At 38.4% G+C, this 21,822-nt stretch overlaps 1 protein-coding gene across 11 annotated transcripts in view; it reads left to right on the plus strand.

Moving 5' to 3' along the window:
• RBMS3 (RNA binding motif single stranded interacting protein 3) overlaps nucleotides 1-21,822 on the plus strand; it is a gene marked incomplete at its 3' end in the record, with an annotated part of 716,065 nt that overhangs the window by 463,665 nt on the left and 230,578 nt on the right. For all 11 annotated transcript variants that reach the window (XM_082415132.1, XM_082415127.1, XM_082415131.1 and 8 more), the window contains exon 5: nucleotides 18,383-18,540. In XM_082415132.1, the coding sequence (XP_082271258.1) occupies nucleotides 18,383-18,540 (158 nt within the window). The remainder of the gene's footprint in view (nucleotides 1-18,382; nucleotides 18,541-21,822) is intronic.

Below are 21,822 nucleotides of genomic sequence, written 5' to 3' on the forward strand. Positions count from 1 at the left end.
AGCACAGGCTCCAGACGCACAGGCTCAGTAATTGTGGCTCACGGGCTTAGTTGCTCCGCAGCATGTGGGATCTTCCTGGACCAGGGCTCGAACCCGTGTCCCCTGCATTGGCAGGCAGATTCTCAACCACTGCGCCACCAGGGAAGCCCAAGATCTCCTTTTCTGATTAAAAAAAATTTTTTCCTTTAGTTAAAAAAATAACATTCAATGTAAAATAATAATAATGATAATACAGAAATATCTGGGATAAAATTCTCATGAACATCTGCCCCAGAGACACACATTATCATTTTTGTATATAAACCTTATCTTTGTCCATGCACATACACGCATTCAAGTCTACATCCTTGTGTATTTCACTTATCTGTATTACATACACTTTAAAAAATAGCATTAGTTTTCTTCCCCCCCAAAGCAGACCCTGAGGCAAGAATTTTAGTATATTTAGTTTATTTGGGAAGTGATCCTGGAAAACAGCAGTTAAGGAGTGGGGAAAATGAGATAGAGACAGGAGGAAAGTCCAACAAGGATGTTCTAACAGGCAGATTTGGGCTGTGGGCGGTCGGAGCTCATGTTTGCTAGGAAACCTCCCAGGAACCAAGCACAATGCACATCAGATGAGGGGGCTATAGCATTTATTGTCAATGTCCATACCCCATTGTCTGACGTTTGCCCCCAGGGTGTAAACTCCCCTGCAGCTTGGCTTGCGACTGTGCCCGGACGAACATCCTTCTGCAGATCTGGAAAAGGCAGAGCAGAGAAACCCTGCACGCACCTTACATGGGACTGGCCGTGGTGCCTGTGAGTGTCTACCGCGGTCGTGTGCTAATTAGATGGGCCAAGGATGCTGTGTGCACTGCCAGCACCGAGCGCCATCTCCAACCCTGTCCTGCATGTTGTTCTTCAACTAGCTTTTAAAAAATTCAGCAATGGATCTTGGATACATCCCCAAGTCAGCACATGCACACATATTTACATACCCTTTGTTTTTTTTTTTGTTATTTATTTATATTGAAGTATAGTTAATTGACAATGTTGTGTTAGTTTCAAGTGTGCAGCAAAGTGATTCAGTTATTCATATATATATATATATATATATATACTCTTTTTCAGATTCTTTTCCATTATAGGTTATTACAAGATACGGAGTGTGGTTCATACCTTTTGTTTTTAATGGCAGCATTTCTCACTGAATGTGGGCCAGCTAATCACTTGAGTGAGAACAATGCCAGTTTTTGTCCTCATTTTACCTTGTGAACCTAGAGGTCTGCCAAATAATCCTCCCTAAAACCAGGAGTGATTTAACTTCTAAAACAGTGCATCTCAAATTCTTCTGTACACATGAATTACCTGGGGATCTTGTTCAAATACACATCTGATTTAGCAGGTTTGGGGTGGGGCTTGAGATGCTCCATTTATAACAAGTTCCTGAGTGATACTGATCCACAAACCATGCTTTGAGTTCAAGGTTTTACAACGAGATAACTTGAAGGGAACTTGTACATTGTAAAGGTACTTCTTATAAGAGTCTGGAGAATTTGCATAAAGATAGACGTATTGAACTAGGAGAAGGGAGACTCTAATTTCCCGCTGGGAACTTGCTTTGGACACGGTTATTGTGCAGGTGCCTTGGTTCTGGTGTAGAATTTATAATCCAATGTGTGCATTCCTTTGCTTGCAAAGAGAACAGGCTTCTCATCTGCTCAGCTCTATAAATGTGTTTGGCCAAGATGGCCTATAAAACTGGATTTGGAATATTCCAGGGTTCCTGAGTGTTTACATTTACACATCATCGCTACTCTTATCAGATCACAAACCTGAATGTCTTATGGATAAATCAACTTAAAGGATCCAAAAGAGAGTTTTAGATTTTTCCCTTCAAATTTGGTCCTCCATGTCTTCTGTTACAATAACTAGTAACTGTGTGGGTGAAGATGCAAATCAAAACCCTGACATAATCCTTGAATCCCTTCTCAAATTCCTCATCTCCCAGCCATGAGGAAGTATGTAGAATGTACCTGAAAAATGGGTTTTTTAAAGTCCACTTTTCTCCACCACCTCCACTGTCATCTCCATCACTCTCATGATCGACTGCACAAGCTTCCCAGCCTATGGGAACCCTCCCCTATGTCTTAGCTCCCCATTCTCTTAGAAACAAATTGATTTTCTCAACAAATCAGATCATGTTTTTCCCCACTTGAAGACTTCAGTTCCTTCCCATTGCATATTAAGAACAAAATCCTAATTCTACTCAATATTCTGTAATAACCTACATGGGAATGAAATCTAAAAAAGCGTGGATATATGTATACGTTTAACTGAATAACTTTGCTGCACAGCAGAAACTAACACAACATTGTAAATCAACTATACTCTAATATAAAGTAACTTTTTAAAAAAGAACAAAATCCTGGTTCCCAACACATAGACCCAGCAGGGCTACAGTGCCCTCAGGGGTCTGGGCCCTGCCTACCTTTCCAGCGTGATTTCCTGCCCCTGTCTCCTGGCTCACTGTGTCCCAGCCACACTGGCCCTTTTCCTTGTGCACAGGAAGTGCTTTCCTGCTGAGGAACTTGGCCTTTCTGCCTGCCTGGAAAATGTTTTGAATTCTATGAATTTTGTAATTTTTTTTTTCAGTTAATCTGATATGCAGCAATCCTTTCTCTATGTAAATCTTAATCTATCTAACTATTGTAAGTCTTAATCTGCCACTCTTTTAAAGGTTCATAAGGAAACAGTGAGGGAAAGAAAAAAAATCAAAGAAAACCTTGATTTCTGACCTCGTTGCCCTTCCTACCTGTCTTCTTTGATTTCTGATTTCCTCTATGCTAAAGCAGGCAGTTTTCACTGAATAGCTAATAAGTGAAATGCCATTACCTGTAAATAGATACATTTTGATTTAGTGTATTCTTTAATGTAAGCTTCTGAAATTCATCCAGTTACCTGTTCCCTCAAGTGCTTTATTTTATTTTGTTTCTCATTTACTTAAGAAGAAAACAGAGGCAGGCACCAAGTGAATGTGTACAGCAGCTTAGATGGGGAAAAGATACAGATATTAACCTCTATGAAGTGTCATTTAATCCTTTCTGTGATAGCCTGTGATAGCAGTATCCTTCTTTTAAATGGCGAGGAGACAGTCAAGGAAGTGAACTCACTAGTCCAGAATTATAGAGTGTGTGTGTTTGCATGTGCGTGTGTGTGTGTGTGTGTATACATAAACTTATATGTAATATAATATGTAACTGCTTCTGGATTTGAAACTAGATCAGCCTTGGAAATCCCTGGTGGTGTTTCATTATATTGGCATCTTTCTCACTGGAGTTTGTGGAAATATTTTTAGGTCTACATGACTTTCCTATGAGAATTTATAAATTTGGGACTTTCCATTCTATGATAATCTTTGAAATGATTATGAAAGCATATTTGAGGTCATCTGGTTGACCAGCTGATGTCACTGCCTGTGTCTGTGTTTGTGTCTATAATCGCATGGTGCCAAGGAGACCTACTGTCACTGTCTGGGGCTAATGAGGAGAAAACAAGGCAGACGTAACAAGTAAATGATGCTTTTAGGCCAAATGAAAGCAGTTAGCCTGGCAAGCTGTGCTCAGATGAAGGTTTCATAGCAATTCAAATAGAGAAATTGACGGGAGAATCAGAATGTCGCATGGCAAAAATAACATAGCCCATGAACTTCAAAAATACCTGCTGCAGTCAGTAGCATGTTCATGTGGCAAGTGGCAAGTTAGATTTGGCAACATGACATCCTCCATGGTATCACATTAATGTTTTAATTGTAGTGGTTATGCAACTTTGCTTTTATGCAATTTTAAAGTGCACTTGATTTACTAGTTGTATTGGAGCTATAAACAGAGGTATATCAATATACCTCATTGATTAAATGTTTGCACATATTTAAGTTCTCCTTAATAAATATAACCAAATCAACACTGGGAGTCTATTAGGTATATTTATATAAACCATATAATGATACATAGTGATAGATATGTAATAACAGTATTTTTACACCACACACACACACACACACACACATATATATATATACATATAATTGTTTTTTCCACTTTAAAGGGGTTGATACCAGGGTATCTCAAGTTTGGCATGACAGATACTGTCTTTCACAGACCATTCTTTGTTGCGGAGGGCTTTCCTCTGTGTGATGGGATACCAATATCAGCTTCTTCACTGCAGTTGTGGCAAATAAAAATGTTTCCAGATATTGCCAGATGTCTCCTGAGGGGCAACATTGCCTCGTTTCAGAATCAGTGATCCATGCATTACTCATCTACAGTGACCACTGCCTTGTCCCATGCTGTGTCTGAGGTTACAAACTCTCAACAGCATCGACTCCGTGTCTGCGAATGAGGGAAGGGTCCTGATGGTGCATATGTGGGCTACACTATGGGGAGGAAACCTACCAGGGTCATGGAGAGATGGTGGTGTTGGCAAAGAATTATGTCTGCCTTGAAAGAGATTTTATCTAGCTCTTCTTTTATGCTCTATTGTTTCTAGATTCTTGAGATCCAGTTTGAATCTCCATCTTCATTCTCTCTGTTCAATCACCTAGGCAAACATTTTACAAAATCCTTTTCTTGGATACCAGGAGCTAGGAGTATACATGTGAGCCAAACAGATGGGCACTGTACAGAGTGTTGTTAATTATAAGAATCACATTGTATTAGGGGAAACAAATGCTGAATTCCACGTTTTTTGTTCTTTCTATCTTCAGGGAGTGCAGTTTGAATGCAAGACAAAGAATGTATACTGTCTTATATTTCTTTTGTAAGGTGAAGTACTTATGATAGATATTTATTTTTTTGGATTTTAACTATCAAGATTAATAGCTTGTTTATTTTATTTTTACAGCTGCTTAACTTTCATTTTCAAATAATTTCGAAGTTACCAAAAATAAAATTTGCAGAAGTCGCATAACACCTTCCACCCAGATTTTCCACATATTAAACATTTTCCACATTTGCTCTATCATTTTCTCTATAAATATATACATAATAATATTATTATTCTAAAATATTTGAGACAAAGTTACAGATTTGATGTCCTGTTATCCTTAAATACTTCAGTTGTACTTCCTAATAACAAGAACATTCATACACAGTAAAATGATCAAAATCAGAAAATTAACCTCAATACACTAAAAATGTCTAATCTAACGTCCCACTAATGTCCTTTATAATAAGCAAGCATTTTATCAGGGCAGGAGCTAGGATTCAATCCAGCATCAGTCCCTACATGGACTTTTTACGTCTCTTTAGTGTCCTTCAACCTATGGCACTTCTTCAGTATTTCTTCATCATTTCTTCATTTTTGAAGATTAAAGGCCGATTATTGTACATTGAATGTCCCTCAGCTTGGGTCTGTCTGATGTTTTCCAATGAGTGGGTTCAACTTTTCACTGTTGGAAAGGAGGCTACAGAGCAGTCCTGTCCTTCTGGTGCATCACACAGGGGGCGGGGTGGGCAGGACCTGATGTCCACCTGCTTCATGCTGGTGATGCGACTCTGATCAAAAGATGTTGTCAGCAAGGTATCTCCATGGAAAAGTTACTATTTCCCTCTTGTAATTAGTAACCTTTGGGGGAAAGTTATTTGAGACTATGTACAGTTCCTAGTTCTCATCAAATTTTCACTCACTTGTTTTGACATACACTGATCGTTCTTGCGTAAGTCTATTATTATTATTGTTACCAAGTAGTGATTTTGTAATTCCAACATTCCTTCCACAGTCTTAGTTTGCATCCTACTTTAAAGATACCTCATTTATTTAGTTAATCACTTACATAAGAAGAGTCTCATGGAAGCAACCAAAATGTCCATCAACGGATGAATGGATAAGGAAGACGTGGTACATATATGCAATGGAGCAATGGAGTGTTACTCAGCCATAGAAAGGAATGAAATAATGCCATTTGCAGCAACATGGATGGACCTAGAGATGATCATACTAAGTGAAGTAAGCCAGTCAGAGAAAGACAAGTATCATATGATACCGCTTATATGTGGAATCTAAAAAAAAATGGTACAAATGAACTTATATCCAAAATAGAAATAGACCCACAGACACAGAAAACAAACTTATGGTTACCTAAGGGGAAAGGGGGAGGGATAAATTGGGAGTCTGGGATTAACAGATACACACCACTATATATAAAATAGATAACCAATAATGACCTACTGTATAGCACAGGGGACTCTACTCAATACTCTGTAATAACCTACATGGGAAAAGAACCTGAAAAAGAATATATGTGTGTGTGTGTATATATCCCTAACCCTAACTGTTATATATATCTGAATCACTTTGCTCTACACCTGAAACTAACACAACATTGTAAATCAACTGTACTTCAATTAAAAAAAGAGTCTCATAGATTCTTATTTTATGGGTTAAATCCTAACATTTCGAATATTTATTCCGGAATGTTTTAAATAGAGCTCTAACAAGGTAAAGATAAATGGTGGCTATAAACTTGCTACTCTTTTCTCTTCTCTTCCAAGCACCATATGAGCTAACTTTGCAGTCCTATTCAGGTGTTAGGGTCATCCAGCAGAAGCAGCCACTGTCTCAAAGGGTGGGTGACAGTTCTGCCTCAGTGATTCATTGAAGTGGAGCTGGAGGAGCACAAGTCACTTTCTCCTTGGAAGCCTGGAGCATGTTATTGTTCTTAACTGTGCTGAGAATGCCAGTGACTCTAAAGCTGGGGGAAAAGATGCTTAATGAGTTTCAGCCTGTTAATGTACTGCAGGTTCCCAATTGTATGAATTTAAGAAGCTTAGCAATTTGGTATCTTCTGAATAATAACATTTATTTTATACTCTAAATACTCCTGGGGAAGTCTGAATAACATTGCAGCTTCTTTGGTGTAATAGCTTTGGTGGGCTAATTGACTTCAACCATGGGATTGCTCCTTAAAAAAAAAAAAAAAAACACAGTTTTGATTAATGAGCCTAGTAATAAATCATTAATCTTTTTAGCTCATAAATGATAGGAACAGTGCTCTGCAATATATTTCTAGATTTCCCCCCTGCAATATATTTCTAGATACTCCTGCTGATCCAATGGCCACATTTTAAGGATCTTATCATCAGTTTAATATGTCCACCTCCATGTAATTTAATATAATATCTAGTAAGTTTGCACCTATGAGGAATGCAATGGGACAGATTCTAAATAGCAATAATCGGGACTTCCCTGGCAGTCCAGTGGTTAAGACTTAGCCATACAATATAGGAGGTGCAGGTTCGATCCCTGGTCAGGGAGCTAAGATCCCATATGCCTTGGGGCCAAAAAAACAAAAAAAAAAAACATAAAACAGAAGCAATATTGTAACAAATTCAATAAAGACTTTAAAAATGGTCCACATTGGGCTTCCCTGGTGGCGCAGTGGTTGAGAATCTGCCTGCCAATGCAGGGGACATGAGTTCGAGCTGGGAAGATCCCATATGCCGCGGAGCAACTAGGCCCGTGAACCACAATTACTGAGCCTGCGCGTCTGGAGCCTGTGCTCTGCAACAAGAAAGGCCGCGATAAAGAGAGGCCCACGCACCGCGATGAAGAGTGGCCCCCACTTGCCGCAACTAGAGAAAGCCCTCGCACAGAAACGAAGACCCAACACACCCATAAATAATAAATAAATTTAAAAAAAAATGGTCCACATTAAAAAATCTAAAATAAATAAATAAATAAATAGCAATAAATTGCTCTTTTATGAACATGACTTACATTTAGTTAGTAACTGTCCTTCTGCAATGTCCTAAATTTCTTTATTTCTATAATTACTCATAATTATAGAAAAGATAATGAGTTACTGAGCTTCTCCTGTGTGTCTGGAACTCCACTAAATTTTTAGTATATTGTGTCATTGAATTCTCATAATAACTCTCTGAAGTAAATAGTATTATTTCCCCTTTACAGTTCAGGAAATTTGCTGAGAAATGATAACTAGTTAATGTCATAGAACTGGTAAATGCCAGAGTCACCATGTCACTATCTGTTTACAGATTATTCCTACCCAACATTTTCTGGAGGTTTATAAATAAATTTGTTTTTTATGGTTTTTTTTTTTTTGTTAAAATTGAAATATACAAATAGTTGAACCCACATTGAAAATTTTGGTTGTCTTAAGGCTTAATATATCCTAAGGGGTTATATATTTCAAGAATTAATTTTCGTGTTCATAACATAGCTGAGACACCATTTAGAAATAATTTAGACTGTCTAATCACCACATTGAAGAAAATAGAATTTCAAGTTATGGACAGTAAGAGCATAGGAGGCAGATGTCTACATCCTTGCCTGCACTAATGTGTTTGCTAATGAGAAATAGCTTTTATTGGTGAAATTTAGTTGTAAACTAGCCACGAGGCCGAACTCTCTGTGGCAGGTGAGAATCATGGCCCATCATGTCTCTGTTGTCAGGATTTAGCTCAGTGGCTGGTATAGACTAGAGGATTAAATGTTTGATGAGTGAGTGAATGAATGGTCAATAGTATAAAAAATAAGAGGATGACCCATTTAGTATAGTGGCTTGAGTCAAGATATGTAAATCCACAAGTGGCTTTGACTGGGATCAGTATTGTGACCTTGTGGGCCCCCAGTTGCTCAGGTGGGCTGGCGAAGAGCCCAGGACTCCTGTAAACAGAACTGGGGGAAAATGGAGATGCATGCATGCTTTTCTCATCGATCTTCCAGGAAGTCCTGGTGACATCATTTAACTCGATGTTGAGTCACATTAAGAGTAAGACTTATCTCTTTCCTACTGGTGAGTTTTAAGAAAATTGCAATTAATATATATGCCAAATAAAAGCTGGCATTGATGATGGAAGTTATGCTTCCCAAAGGTAAAGTGGTTTATCTCATTTGAACATCTACAACCTACTGTGCACCTCTTGTTTGCTATTTCTCTACCAAGGTCATGATGTTAATACCAGAAATGCAAGAAGTGAAGCAAACTGGTAGCACCCAGTTGTCCAGTTGTCTTCCTTCTCCCACCTGCTTCATTCCTGCATTGATAGATCAGTTTTCATGGTGGTACTCAAACACACACACACAAACACACACACACACACATTTTCTCCAAGCTAATGTTAAGGATCATAGGCCACCACATGTTCTGCAGCCTTTTCCAGCTCTCTTCAGAAAGGCTAGGATTAAATAAACCTAGGATATGCCATCCTTCACTTAGACTGACAGGATTTAAATGTATAGCTGAATTTGTTTTCTAAAAAAAAGGTGCTGGTGTAGAGCTGACTGTGTCCTCTTTCTTTATTCCATGTGAAATATGCATGGTTTTACAAAGCCAGTTTCCTGTGAAATTGACATTGGACAATTTAGGAATAAAAGTGGGTTTGAGCAGAACAGCAATGCAACTTCATATATAAAGCTGTAATTTTTCACTTTCTGTATATGCAGCATATGCGTTTTAAATGTATCCTTATGTAGTAGAGGTTAGAGGAAAACTAGCCAGGTGTGTTTTTCTTAGCAACTTGAGAAATTTTTATTGTGCCAGCCTTGAAAACAAAACTTAACTTTGGGTCTTTTGCGAACTCATTCCCTCAGTAGGATGAAGGGATTTCCATTCTTCAAAAGGCGAATTGTGCTTCCAGGTAGGTTTACACGCTGAACACCTGTAGGAATCCAGCCACTGTTGGCTCCTTCCCCTTGATCTACCAGAAAAAGTTGTGAGCCACCCATTAAACACACTGTGTTATGTTGAAATCTCAGGTCTCCGAATCAAATAGATTGGGATTTGAATTCTCATTGGATTTAACAGCTGTGTGACCTTGGACGATTGCATATCTTCTTATAACCTCAGCTTTCTCACATGTAAAATAAGGACATTGACCATATCTATCTCAAGGGCTGTTTTAAGGAATAATGAATTTAAATAATTTTAAAGCCTTGTGTGTGGCACACAGTAAGCTTAAAATAAATATTAGATAATATTGTGCTATACAGTGCTAATAATATGAGTCCTATATAACAACAAGTAAGTTATATGACTTGATAATAATATTAATCCTATGTAGCAATGAATATTTTTGTATGACTACGTCCTGTGCAATATTTGGGACATACTTATGTTACCAAGTCCAAGCTCGTACTGCTCACCTCAGGACAGGCCAATAAATCGAGATGAGTTGTTGGAGCAAAGAATAGTGACTTTATTTGGAAAGTCAGAGGACTGAGAAGACGGTGCACTTGTGTCCCAAAGAACCATCCCTGAGTTAGAATTCAGGCTTCTTTTATACTAAAAGGGGAGGGGGTGTGGTTGGTTGTTGCAAACTTCTTGGTGCCGGAATCCTTTGCTCTTGCTGCTGTTCACATTGATCTGGTCATGATATTCCTGTAAACCTACAATAAAACCAAGGTAATTCTCTGTTCTGCAACTTTTTATCTCTGTATGAATGGAAAGTGATATACCTTTAAAGGTCAGAACCTTAAGAATGGACTATCCTGTATATATCAGGCTACAGGTAACATTTTTAACTTGTAGCAAAAGCAATAGCATACAAAGGTCAAAGTAAAAGAAACAGATCCAATATGGAGTCTGATTTGTTCTTCGCTATTACACTTATACTAAAAAATTTCTTGTGGTTTCACACAGAAATTCAAATTTAACAGGATGTCCTGTATTTTATGAGGCTGCCCTACTCTCAAGGGACATAGTGTTTGCCACCCAAGTTGTGTTGCACAACTCCAGGAGTTACCATTGGTGCTGGGCTCTGGTGTATCATTGACATAGAACACAATGGGAATGGTTGCCCTTGAGTGGAATTCTTTGTCCCTAATATCTTTATACCTCGCTCAGCGACACATTTGTGTGTGTTCCCAATATGCCTGTGAGCCTCAGCAAGTCTATGCTGTCATATTCTGGGCAGAAGACATGGAAATGGTTTGCATCTGTTCTGTCTTTGTATGTGTTGTGATGATTATTCCAGAAGAAGTTAATAGGGTGCCATAGCAAATGTATGGCCATGTTCATGCCGTTTCCAGAATTCCAGTTGTTTGAGGGAGAATTGTGGTCATTGTCAACGAATCAAGTGACAACTTTGTATCCCAGAGCTCATGGCAGGGAGAGGCCCTTCGGAGAGGTGAATGAGACTGAGGAAAGGGGATGAGATTTGTTTACAATATTGAGTTTGTTTCTCTATAGTTTTGTTTCCTGTTTGCACTTTTGACCATCAGGACCCTGAGTACAAAACCATATGTCTTTGTGATATAGCAGTACATTACAATAAAACTATAGAGAGATCTCAATATTGTAAAATGTTAATTTAGCATTTTCTCACAGGAGAAACCATCCCATCAGGTGATACTGGGCTGAGCTCATGAGGTCATATGGAGGGAGAAGTCAAGGAGAGCCAGGATCCCACCTGGCCACCTGGCCCAGGACCACAGGTAACTCTAATTCAGTCATGGAGACTCAAGGGGCTCATAACACTTCACTGCTCATCTCAACCCAAGCGCTGCTTTAAGCCAGCCCTGCCTTAAAGAATAACACACACAACCCAGGGTTCAGGTTGTCCTGAGCACTAGAAACAGTTTCTCTTTCTTTGCTGAGTGTGTTATACAGAATTACCACCCCCCCTCCCCGATTAAACTTGGGGATGAGAACGCCAGTTGCCAGTGCTGTGCTTACATGGAATCTGAAACAATGAAATCCTTCTTTTAAAACATGTGTTCCTTAGGGAAGTTGTTCTCATTGGTTCTTATTTTAGGGAAATTGTTCTTATTGGTGCCGTGGGAGGAAAAACTGGTAGAGGCTCTCCTCTGACTCCATCAATATGTGAAATCAGGGGAAGAGAAATCACCTTCTCGCTTTTAGCAGAGGGAGAAGACAGTTGAAAACAGGGGGCAACCCCCTTCATTGCTTAGCAAATAAGACAGAGGACACATTTATTGGGCACCATTTAAGGGTGAAAGCCTGCTTCTTGGCAGTCTTTCTTTATTTTCCCTCTAATGGTCTTTAATGCATTACCTCAAGTGAATGCTTCTAGAGCCCCCATCATAAGGGAAGGCTCTGGCTCTCTCTTTTTACCCGGTCCAAGGCCGTGACTTTGTAGCTAGGGAACACAGAGGTCCAACTGTGAAGGTCAGAGCTGAGCATATGCCCGTATATATTTATGGCAAAACAGATTTGAAAAAAATTAACACACTGTATTAGTTAGGGTTCTCCAGAGAAACAACAAGTAAGGGGTGTGTGTGTGTGTGTGTGTGTGTGTGTGTGTGTGTGTGTGTGTGTGTGTGAAGAGCTTTATTTCCTGGAATCTGCCAGATTATGCAGGCTGACAAGTCCCAAGATCTGAGGTCAGCAAACTAGAGACCAAAGAAGAACCAGAGTTTCAGTTTGAGTCCAAAGGCAGGAAAGAAACAATGCCCCAGCTTGAAGGCCGTCAAGTTTAACTCAGGGGAGGATCAGCCTTTTTCAGATCTTCAACTGACTGGATGAGGCCCACTCACATTAGAGAGGGCAATCTATTTTACTCAGTCAATGGATGAGTTTAAATGTTAAAGTCATCCAGGAAACACCCTCACAAGTAGATCCAGTATAATGCTTGACCAGCATCCTGAGCATCCCGTGGCTCAGTCCAGGTGGCAAATAAAACTAATCACCACACACGTGTATGGTACTAAAGCAAGTATGTCCAGAATGGCCGGCTTCCTCCAGATCTCACCTAGAGGAGCTGTAACTCCTAGAGCCATGCAACAAGCGTGCTGATGATGTTACTAGAAGAGTAAGAGCATCTGTGTACAAAGTTAGTGTTCAACTAATTCTAAAACCTCCGATGCCTTTAGGGCAGCTTATTAATGCAGGAGGCTCTAACTCCCTGCTTCTGTTTTCGGGGAGAAGTAAAACATTTCATTTTTATTATTATTAATTTTTAAATTGCTACAGCATTTAAAATAGGCTATCCCATTAAAAAACAATTGTGCCTTTGTCTCCCCGTTGATTTTCCTTTCTACTGGTGATATCCATGGACCAGCAGTATTTATGGGCAATCCCCAGAGTTGGTGTACTGTAGTAGAAAGGGTATTAGATCAAGAGTCAAAAAATATTACTTCCGATGTCATTTATTCACTTACTCGCCATGGGATTTTTGTATCCCTCTTAAGATCTTAGAACCAATTTTCTCATTGGTAGAGAGGGGGTTAATAACTCTTGCCCTATCTACTGCCTAGAGTTATGATAAAGGGCCATACAAAATAAAATAAATGTCCCTGAAACACCTTAAATACTGTAAAGCTCTGCTGCATGTAAGGAAATATTATTATCTTCGGTCTATATGAACATCCCCTTCAATTTGTTTTTAAAGTATTATAGTCATGAGGTTGCTTTAGAGTTGTTTCAAACATCTTCAGGATATTTCAGGATATTTTGTCACCACTGCTCAGGACAATTCATCTTGAGACAGCTTTGTCCACCTAACAGTTAAAAGTGACTATAAATTGATTACACATAATTTTGTGATTTAATAAAAACTTGATAGTATGTAAAGTAGGCAAAAACTAATAACTTAGAAAGACCCATAGTGTAATATATTATCGTGGAAAAAAATAGGAACTAGTCCCCTAAAACAGTGTTAAAATTTGGTCCACCAAATGGTACTTGTTCACAAGGAAATACACACAGAAATAGAGAGTAAGCATTTAAAACCTTTTATAACAAGTTCACATTAGCATGACATTTAATCCAAATGTAATTTTGGTTTGTTTAATGTAGTAATAAAAAATTGCAACTTGCATTTTGTATGTCTCTTAATTTTTTCTATCAACTTTGAAAAATGTAAATATTTTGCAAATATTGGTTTGTGACAGATTGGAAATAAAAATGGTCCCCACCACAGGTGGCTTGAGAAACATTGCTCTAAAATTCCTAATGCCAATAACTACTTCCTGAATATTTAAATATAATTTCATCAAGCATGAGTGTTGTCAGATTGAGTGTTGAAATCTTCTTCAAAGGTAGTTACCTTTTCCAGAATCATGCATATATAATAGTCATAATGTGTATCCAAAAAACACAGCCCCAGACATAACCTTTGATCTATATATGAGCTATATATGAGCAATAATTTTGCCCTCCATTTGTATTTATTTGCTAAGCTTCCTTGAAATGTTCTGACATTGTCTTCAACTGTAATAAAGCAAATGAGTACCAATAAACCTAACACTAAAAATCTGAGAAAAATGAAGTCATTTCAGGAAAAAAAAAATTTTATATTCTTACGTAAAATGACAAGGTCTCTGCTCCCATTAACGATGGAGAGGGTACTGTTCTAACTTTTTCACAATCTTTTGACAAAACTAAGTAATAAATCAAGAAATCCCCATACAGATGAAAAGATACAGAAACAGAGCAAAATGGAGGAGTTACTTATGGTGAGATGGTCAATTAAATGTAATAGATGTATGAATTGTAGTCATATACTTTTACAGACTAGCATACACTGCAGAGTATTCACTCAGTTGATGATGTGTGAAATGCTGACTAAGGCTAGGAGTCCTTATTTTTTTGTAGCCTTACCTCTGTAACTAAAGCTACTTCATGAATAAGCAAAAGTGAATAAAATAAGGGATTCAGAGATATTTATTCTTGCATGTACAAATATTCCTTTGAACCACAGTTTGCCATCTGTTATTCATTGATGTTTAGGAGGAAAGGCAGTGTTAAGGACTGGGAAGAACATTGGACCTGGTATGAAAGGATATGTGTTCTATTTCTAGCCTGTTACTATTTAGCTGAGTGGCCTTAAGTAAGTCATAAGCACTATTTTAGCTTGTTTTCATTTTTGTTTTTCCCATCTGTTAAATATCAGATTGGACAAGATGCTCCTTTAGGTCCATTCTGGAGCTAAAAGATCATGAAAATTTAAGTTAAAAAAAAAAAAAGATTTAAAAAAGATTCTAGATTGCAGATATCACATGAGTTATTTTTCTGCAAATTTAAAAGGCACATTCTTCTAGGTTCATAGTGCCAAAGAACCTTTTGAAAGAGCCCATCTATTTACATAAATCTGGTACGTAAATATAAAACTGAAAATAAAAATATAAATGCATATATTATTTTAAAGTTCATTCTATGCAGAAATTAAATTCTATTGTCATCAACAAATATGTTCAAGACTTATATTGTATTTCAAAGGAGAGAATTACTTAATGAATAACACTGCCCAAACGCTGTATTCTTTCTGTAAATACAAATTAAGGAATGACACTCTCCAATTCTGTACTGTCTCTGTGAATACAGATTAAGGAGTTGGCCTTGCTGTTTGAATTTGGATTCAGAAAATAGCTACTGGGCAATCTCTTGTTTATTAAGCTCCGTATGTTAATTACACACCATTTTGAGAAGTTGCAGTGCATTCTATACTTGCGGAATTTGGAAATGGATTTGAATCAGGATACACTGGTGTACTGCTACTTAGATCTGTACACTATGCTTCACTAGTGAGATTGGTTGCTTACGGTTGTTTAGCCTCATTAAGGATGAAGGTATACAGAATGTTGGGCAAATGCCAACCCATTCATGGGACTGCCATGTTCTGCAGCCCACTCTCTGGGTTAAGCAGGAACTCCCACTGGAACTTGAGTTGATCTAGGGTATAAGCTCCAGAAATCACATCATAGGAAAGTTTTTCTTCTCTCAACTCTTTCTCAATTCTGATTCTTCACAAGAAAAAGACTCTGTCTGGTCCTAGTGTGCTTAATACCTCTCTTAATTACGAATCTCATTTGTAACTAAGAGAGAGTCAACCACCAGGATCACAATCTTCTGCGAACAAACAGTATCTAATATAATATAATCACGTGAATTTGTTGCCAATTTTGATAGTAACCTACTTATGCCAAGTGATACTGGCTTTTTAGCTATGGTAGCAACATAATGTTATCTTTTACAATGGATTTACTTAAACCCAAAGATATTTTGATTTAAAGCAAACTTTTAAGGACTTCCCTGGTGGCACATTGGTTAAAACTCTGCGTGCCAATGCAGGGGACACAGTTAGATCCCTGGTCCAGGAAGATCCCACATGCCATGGAGCAACTAAGCCCATGTACTCAGCACAACTACTGATCCTGTGCTCTAGAGCCCACACACCACAACTACTGAAGCCCGCCCACCTAGAGCCCATGCTCCGCAACAAGAGAAGCCACCACATTGAGAAGCCCGTGCATCACAAAGAAGAGTAGCCCCCACTCGCTGCAACTAGAGAAAACCTGCACACAGCAACAGACCCAACATAGCCAAAATAAATAAATAAATAAAAATTAATTAATTAATAAAAAAAGAAAACTTTTAAGTAAATAAAATTATAGTACATGGCTGGCAAATTTTCTAAGATGATATGCAAATGATTGAAGCTTGGGAAACATTGGGCTACTGGAAAAATACACTGAGATGGAAGATAGAAAATCTGACTAAATTTAATTTGAACCCTGTCACTAATTATTAGATTGTCCTCGGTGAGATGATGAATTTTTCATGCCTCCACTTCCTCATTATCCAATAAGTATGATGATATATGCTTAGCTACCTTTGGAATGATGATGTGAAGATTAAAATTAAAGGATGGGTAGTAAAATAATATAAAGTCAGAAGTCATATATACATAGGTTTGTTATTATGTATCTGAAACACCACTTTTTCTTTTCTTTTAGGTTTTTTTTTCTTTTTTCATCACCCTAGCAGTTGGGCAGGGGATCATGTCCACTTAGGAAAAAAATAATATCATCTCTGTTTTCTCTCTAGGATCATGCCATTAATTAGCGGGGTGTTTGTGTGTGTGTGTGTGTGTGTGTGTGTGTGTGTGTATGTCTGTGTGTGTGTGTGTGTGTGTGTGTGTGTGTGTGAGAGAGAGAGAGAGAGAGACTACAGTTGTACCGTTTCTACATATACACTATTCCCAAATACTAAAACTGTGTTGTCTTTTCCTGATTGATTACCTGTTTATTTGCACTGTTTTTCCTGGTGATCAAAAAGTTTGAAAACTAAACTATGTTTCAAAAAGAACCTAATAATAGATCTTATTCATCTCAAAGCTTAATAAAAATATTATGGCCTGTCTGAATATTTAGAGCTGTTAAAAGTAATGGAGCTTAGTTTCATGCCAAAACTATTTCTTGATCTGTAATAATATTTGGAATTTTGTTTATTGTATTTTTCGTTTTGCTTAAAACCTCAAATTTGCTACAGAATATATCATCTCTTCACAAAAGATATTTTACTATTACATACTGTCATTTCCTATAGACTTCAGAATTGCTTTTTCCAATTTAATCATGTTTCTTCTTGAAGTTAAAGTTGTTGTGTTGGTTAAAATATAATAGTTCATTTAAATATGGGATCTATTTTGATATTAGTGATTAATCATGTCAGGCTTTTGTCTGTGCTTTATTTTGAGACATGCATACAACTAAGTTCCAACTTATTAATTCATTGTGTGAAATAGAAGATATTCATGCACTGAGAAATAATGCTAGCAGTTGTTGTTTGATTTCCCATTCTATTAAGCAAAGCTTATTTAAGCACTTCTGCTTCATAATCTCATTCATATATAAATATTTAACTGTGGTCTATGGCAGTGATTGCCAAACTTGAGCGGTCATCAGACTCACCTGGAGGGCTTGTCAAAACACAGATCACTTGGCCCACCCTCAAGTTTCTGATTCCAAGGTGGGGCCTAAGAATTTGCATTTCTAGAAAGTTCCCCATTGATGCTGAGGCTGATGATAAATGCTGTCCTAGGACCACACTTCTTTTCTCCCCATTGGTGCAGTGGAAGGCACTATAGCAAGACAGGGAAGCCCATGGACTTTGGTGATACCCCCAGGTTTCAACCCTGGCTTTGACGCTTAAGAGCTGTATAACTTAGACCAAGTTAGGGATCAATTTTGTCCACTGTAAAGTAGTAACAATTATATGTACTGGGACTATTGAATGAAATAATGTATATCAAGTGTTTAAAGCAATGCCTAGCATGTTATGAACACTCACTAAATGCAACATTAGTAACTAGTGGTAACAGTAGTTAGAGTGGTAATAGAACCACTAGTTATGGTCATAGAATATACATACTTACCTTAGTTCAATTGCAATAAAAGTTTATTAGACTTTTCTAAGGAAGGCTAGACAGAAAGTTTGGTTTTCACTGATGACATTGCTTCTATGAGAAGCATTCTGGAAAGAAGGAATTCAGTGAAAAGAAATACCACCCTTACTGAAAGAACTTCCAAGAGCATGCTAGAGATTGGAATCTAGATGGCAGTGTAAGCAAAATGTATAAATGTGTGCAATGTTTCTCAATATTCAGAACTTAGTGCATGTGTTTCTTTTTTCCCTTAGCAACAAGAGCAAGACCCAACAAACCTATATATCTCAAATCTCCCCATTTCTATGGATGAACAGGAGCTTGAGACTATGTTGAAACCATTTGGACATGTCATTTCCACAAGGATACTAAGAGATGCTAATGGAGTCAGCAGAGGCGTTGGCTTTGCCAGGTAAAACACCTGCTCTTTCCTTGTATTCCCTTTAATTCCATCCCTTTCTAGCACTACAATAGTGCTGGAATATAGAATATTCAAAGAAAAGTAGCTTATCAAACTGATTGTATCTTTGCTTTGAGTCAGAGAATTCCAGTGTAACTAGAAATATGTTGTTCTTGCTAAAATCTGTACATAGAATGTTTATATCTGTCTCAAGTTGTAATGGTATGCATAACCCCTTCCCAGTCCTCTCTATGCCTGTAGATCAACAAAATCAGATGCCGTCAGTTTCTACTAGGGATAGTAAATGCCCAGCACCCCAGAGCTAAAGATCCCATGGGGTGAACGAAGCATCCACATGTTTTAGCATTGATTTCTAAAGAGCAAGATGGTAGTATTTCTCAGTCAGGGCAAGAGAGAAGAGAGGAAAGATTTCGAGAAACAGGAACTGTTGGGTAGTCGCAAGGACCTCAGAAATCTAAGGGGAGGTGAAGAGGGCATTTGCATTTAAGAGGCCCTGGCTGTGTGTTTTTGATGTTTTAAACAAAACAGAAAAGAACAAATTGCACTTTTCTCATTGTTGGGAAAAGATGAGTAGTTTTCTTTTTAACTTTAAGAGAATGTTTGTGAAAGAGGATCTCAGCCAGGAATGGAGTTAAAATGGTGGTACCTGCTGTGCTTTCATGAAGAAACAAAGTTAAGGTAACTACAGGGAAAACGAAACTGCTCAATAACAAAGAAGAAAAGGAAAAGCTGTGTCCCCACGGCTGGGTGTGTTTATGCGTCTTGAGGTCTTGAGCCGACTCAACATGAATGAATGGATGGATGTTAATGTCATCTGGAAGGCAGCCCCTTGCAGGCAGGTGTTTCCCCCTATGGGGAACCCTGCCATCATTGGAAAAACCATCCCAAACCAACCTCTGGGAACCCACTTGGAAAGATATGAAAATGCAGTGATTAACTGATCTCTAACTTGACTTCCTTGAGGTCATGGACCATGTCTTAAAATTCTTTTTATTCCCCACAATGTTCTACACATACTAGACCGGGAGACTTATGCAGGATACAGATCTGAAGATTTGAAGAGAAGTCAGCAGAATGAAAAACATCTCCCAGACTTGAATGTATGCATGAGGCATTCAAGTTTTCAGAACATTGTTAACTGTTGATTGTCATGGTCAAGGCAGAGCTAATTGCACCACCTGGGTCTCTGAAATTTGCCAACTTAGTCATTCTTGGAGACTGTACAGCCTGCTATTGGAGGCCTAGCCAGTGCAGGAGGCACTAAATGCCTGCCGTGCTCCACTTCACACTGCGTGTACACGCCTTTGTCTCAGCACCCACCTCCTGCCCCGCAAAACCTCTCTCTAACAAATTAGTTTCTCCTTCATTTATGCTCCTGCTGAGAAAGGAACATGTTTCAAATTCATCAAGAGAACACATTTTCTAAGAAGATCTATGTTTTGTTTTTTTGTCTTTTAAACAAAAGATTTTTGGTACAAAGAATCGATATATTTGTTTGCTCAGGCTGCCGTAACAGAATTCAACAGACTGGGTGGCTTTAAACGACAGACATTTATTTTCTCCCAATTCTAGAGGCTAGAAGTCCAAGATCAAGGTGGCAGTAGGTTTGGTTTCCTCTCTGTGTCTTGTAGATGGCCTTCTTTTCCCATATCTTCACATGGTCTGCCCTTTGTGTTTGCTCCTAATCTCTTCTTAAAAGGACGTCAGTCAGATTCGATTAGGATCCACCCATGATACATACACACAATTTATAATCCAAACTCCTGGGATAAACCATAATGGAAAAGAATATTAAAAAACGAATGTATCAATATATATATGTAAAACTGAGTCACTTTGCTGTAGAGCAGAGATTGGTACAACATTGTAAATCAACTATACTTCAATAAAAAAATAAATAAATGAATGTAATATAAAAAAAATCAACATATATACACAACTTCTTTATTCATTCATCTGTTGCTAGACACATAGGTTGTTTCCATGTCTTGGCTATTGTAAACAATGCTGCTATGAACATTGGGGTGCATGTATCTTTTTGAATTGATGTTTTCGTTTTCTTCTGATATATACACTAGTGGAATTGCTAGATCACATGGTATTTCTCGTTTTAGTTTTTTGAGGACTCTCCATTCTCTTTTCCACAGTGGCTGCACTAATTCACATGCTCACAATAGTGTACAAGAGTTCCCTTATCTCCACATTCTTGCCTGTCCCAGTACTGGTGCCAACAGACTGGTGGGTGGGGATGGAGCTGGGTCCTGAGGCTAATAAACTAGAGGGAGGATTCCACGATGGCACTTTCCAGTACCAGTGTTATCATGGCAGAACGAGCTCCCAGAAATGACTGCTGCCAACATCTCTGTCCCCAGGGGGAGTCCCAGTTGCCTCCTGTCTCTCCAGGAGACTCTCCAAGATTAGCAGGTGGGTCTGACTCAGGCTCCTTTCAAAATACTGCTTCTGCCCTCATTCACGGAGTGTGTGAAATTTTGTGTGCCTCCTTTAAGAGTAGAGTCTATATTTCCAACAGCCCTCTGGGTCTCCTGAAAGTGAGCCCCACTGGCCTTCAAAGCCAAACGTTCTGGGGGCTTGTCTTCCCAGTGCAGGACCTCCAGCCTGGGGAGTCTGATGTGGGTTTCAGACCCCTTGCTCCTTGGGGAGAACCTCTACAGTTGTAATTATCCTCCCCTTTGTGATTCACCCACTGGGGTTGGCGGGGGCTGGGGGGCACGGGTCTTGACTATACATGACTCTACCCCTCCTACCTGTCTCATTGTGGTTCCTCCTTTTTTTTTCTTCTTGGCTTTTTGAGTTAATTATTATTGTTTTTGTTATATTATTATATTCACATTTTACAATTATAGAAAAAATGAAGGCAAGAGAAGTTTAAAATCCTGTACAATATCTCACAGAAGATAAGCAGGAGAACCCACTTATAGGTTCGGGTATAGGTGAACATAAGCCCATGTTCTCACAAGGATTATAGCCAAGCAAATAACGATATATCTTTAGTTGTGGAAGATCTTTTCTGGTAAGTTAGTCTTTCTCATTGATAGTTGTTCTATAAATAGTTGTAATTTTGGTGTGCTCGTGAGAGGAGGTGAGCTCAGGGTCTTTCTGCACTGCCATCTTGGGACAAAATCCCAGGTGTGGTTCTTGGTTCATGTGCAAGAGATCCTGAAATTCCTATGACTCAAAAGAAAACCCCCATTATTATTTTACTTGTAAGCTATATTCATCTTCTTTGATAATCACCTCTTCACAGTAAAGGTG

This window comes from Balaenoptera physalus, assembly GCF_965194825.1.
Source record: "Balaenoptera physalus genome assembly, chromosome: 11".
NCBI classification, from domain to species: Eukaryota; Metazoa; Chordata; class Mammalia; order Artiodactyla; family Balaenopteridae; genus Balaenoptera; species Balaenoptera physalus.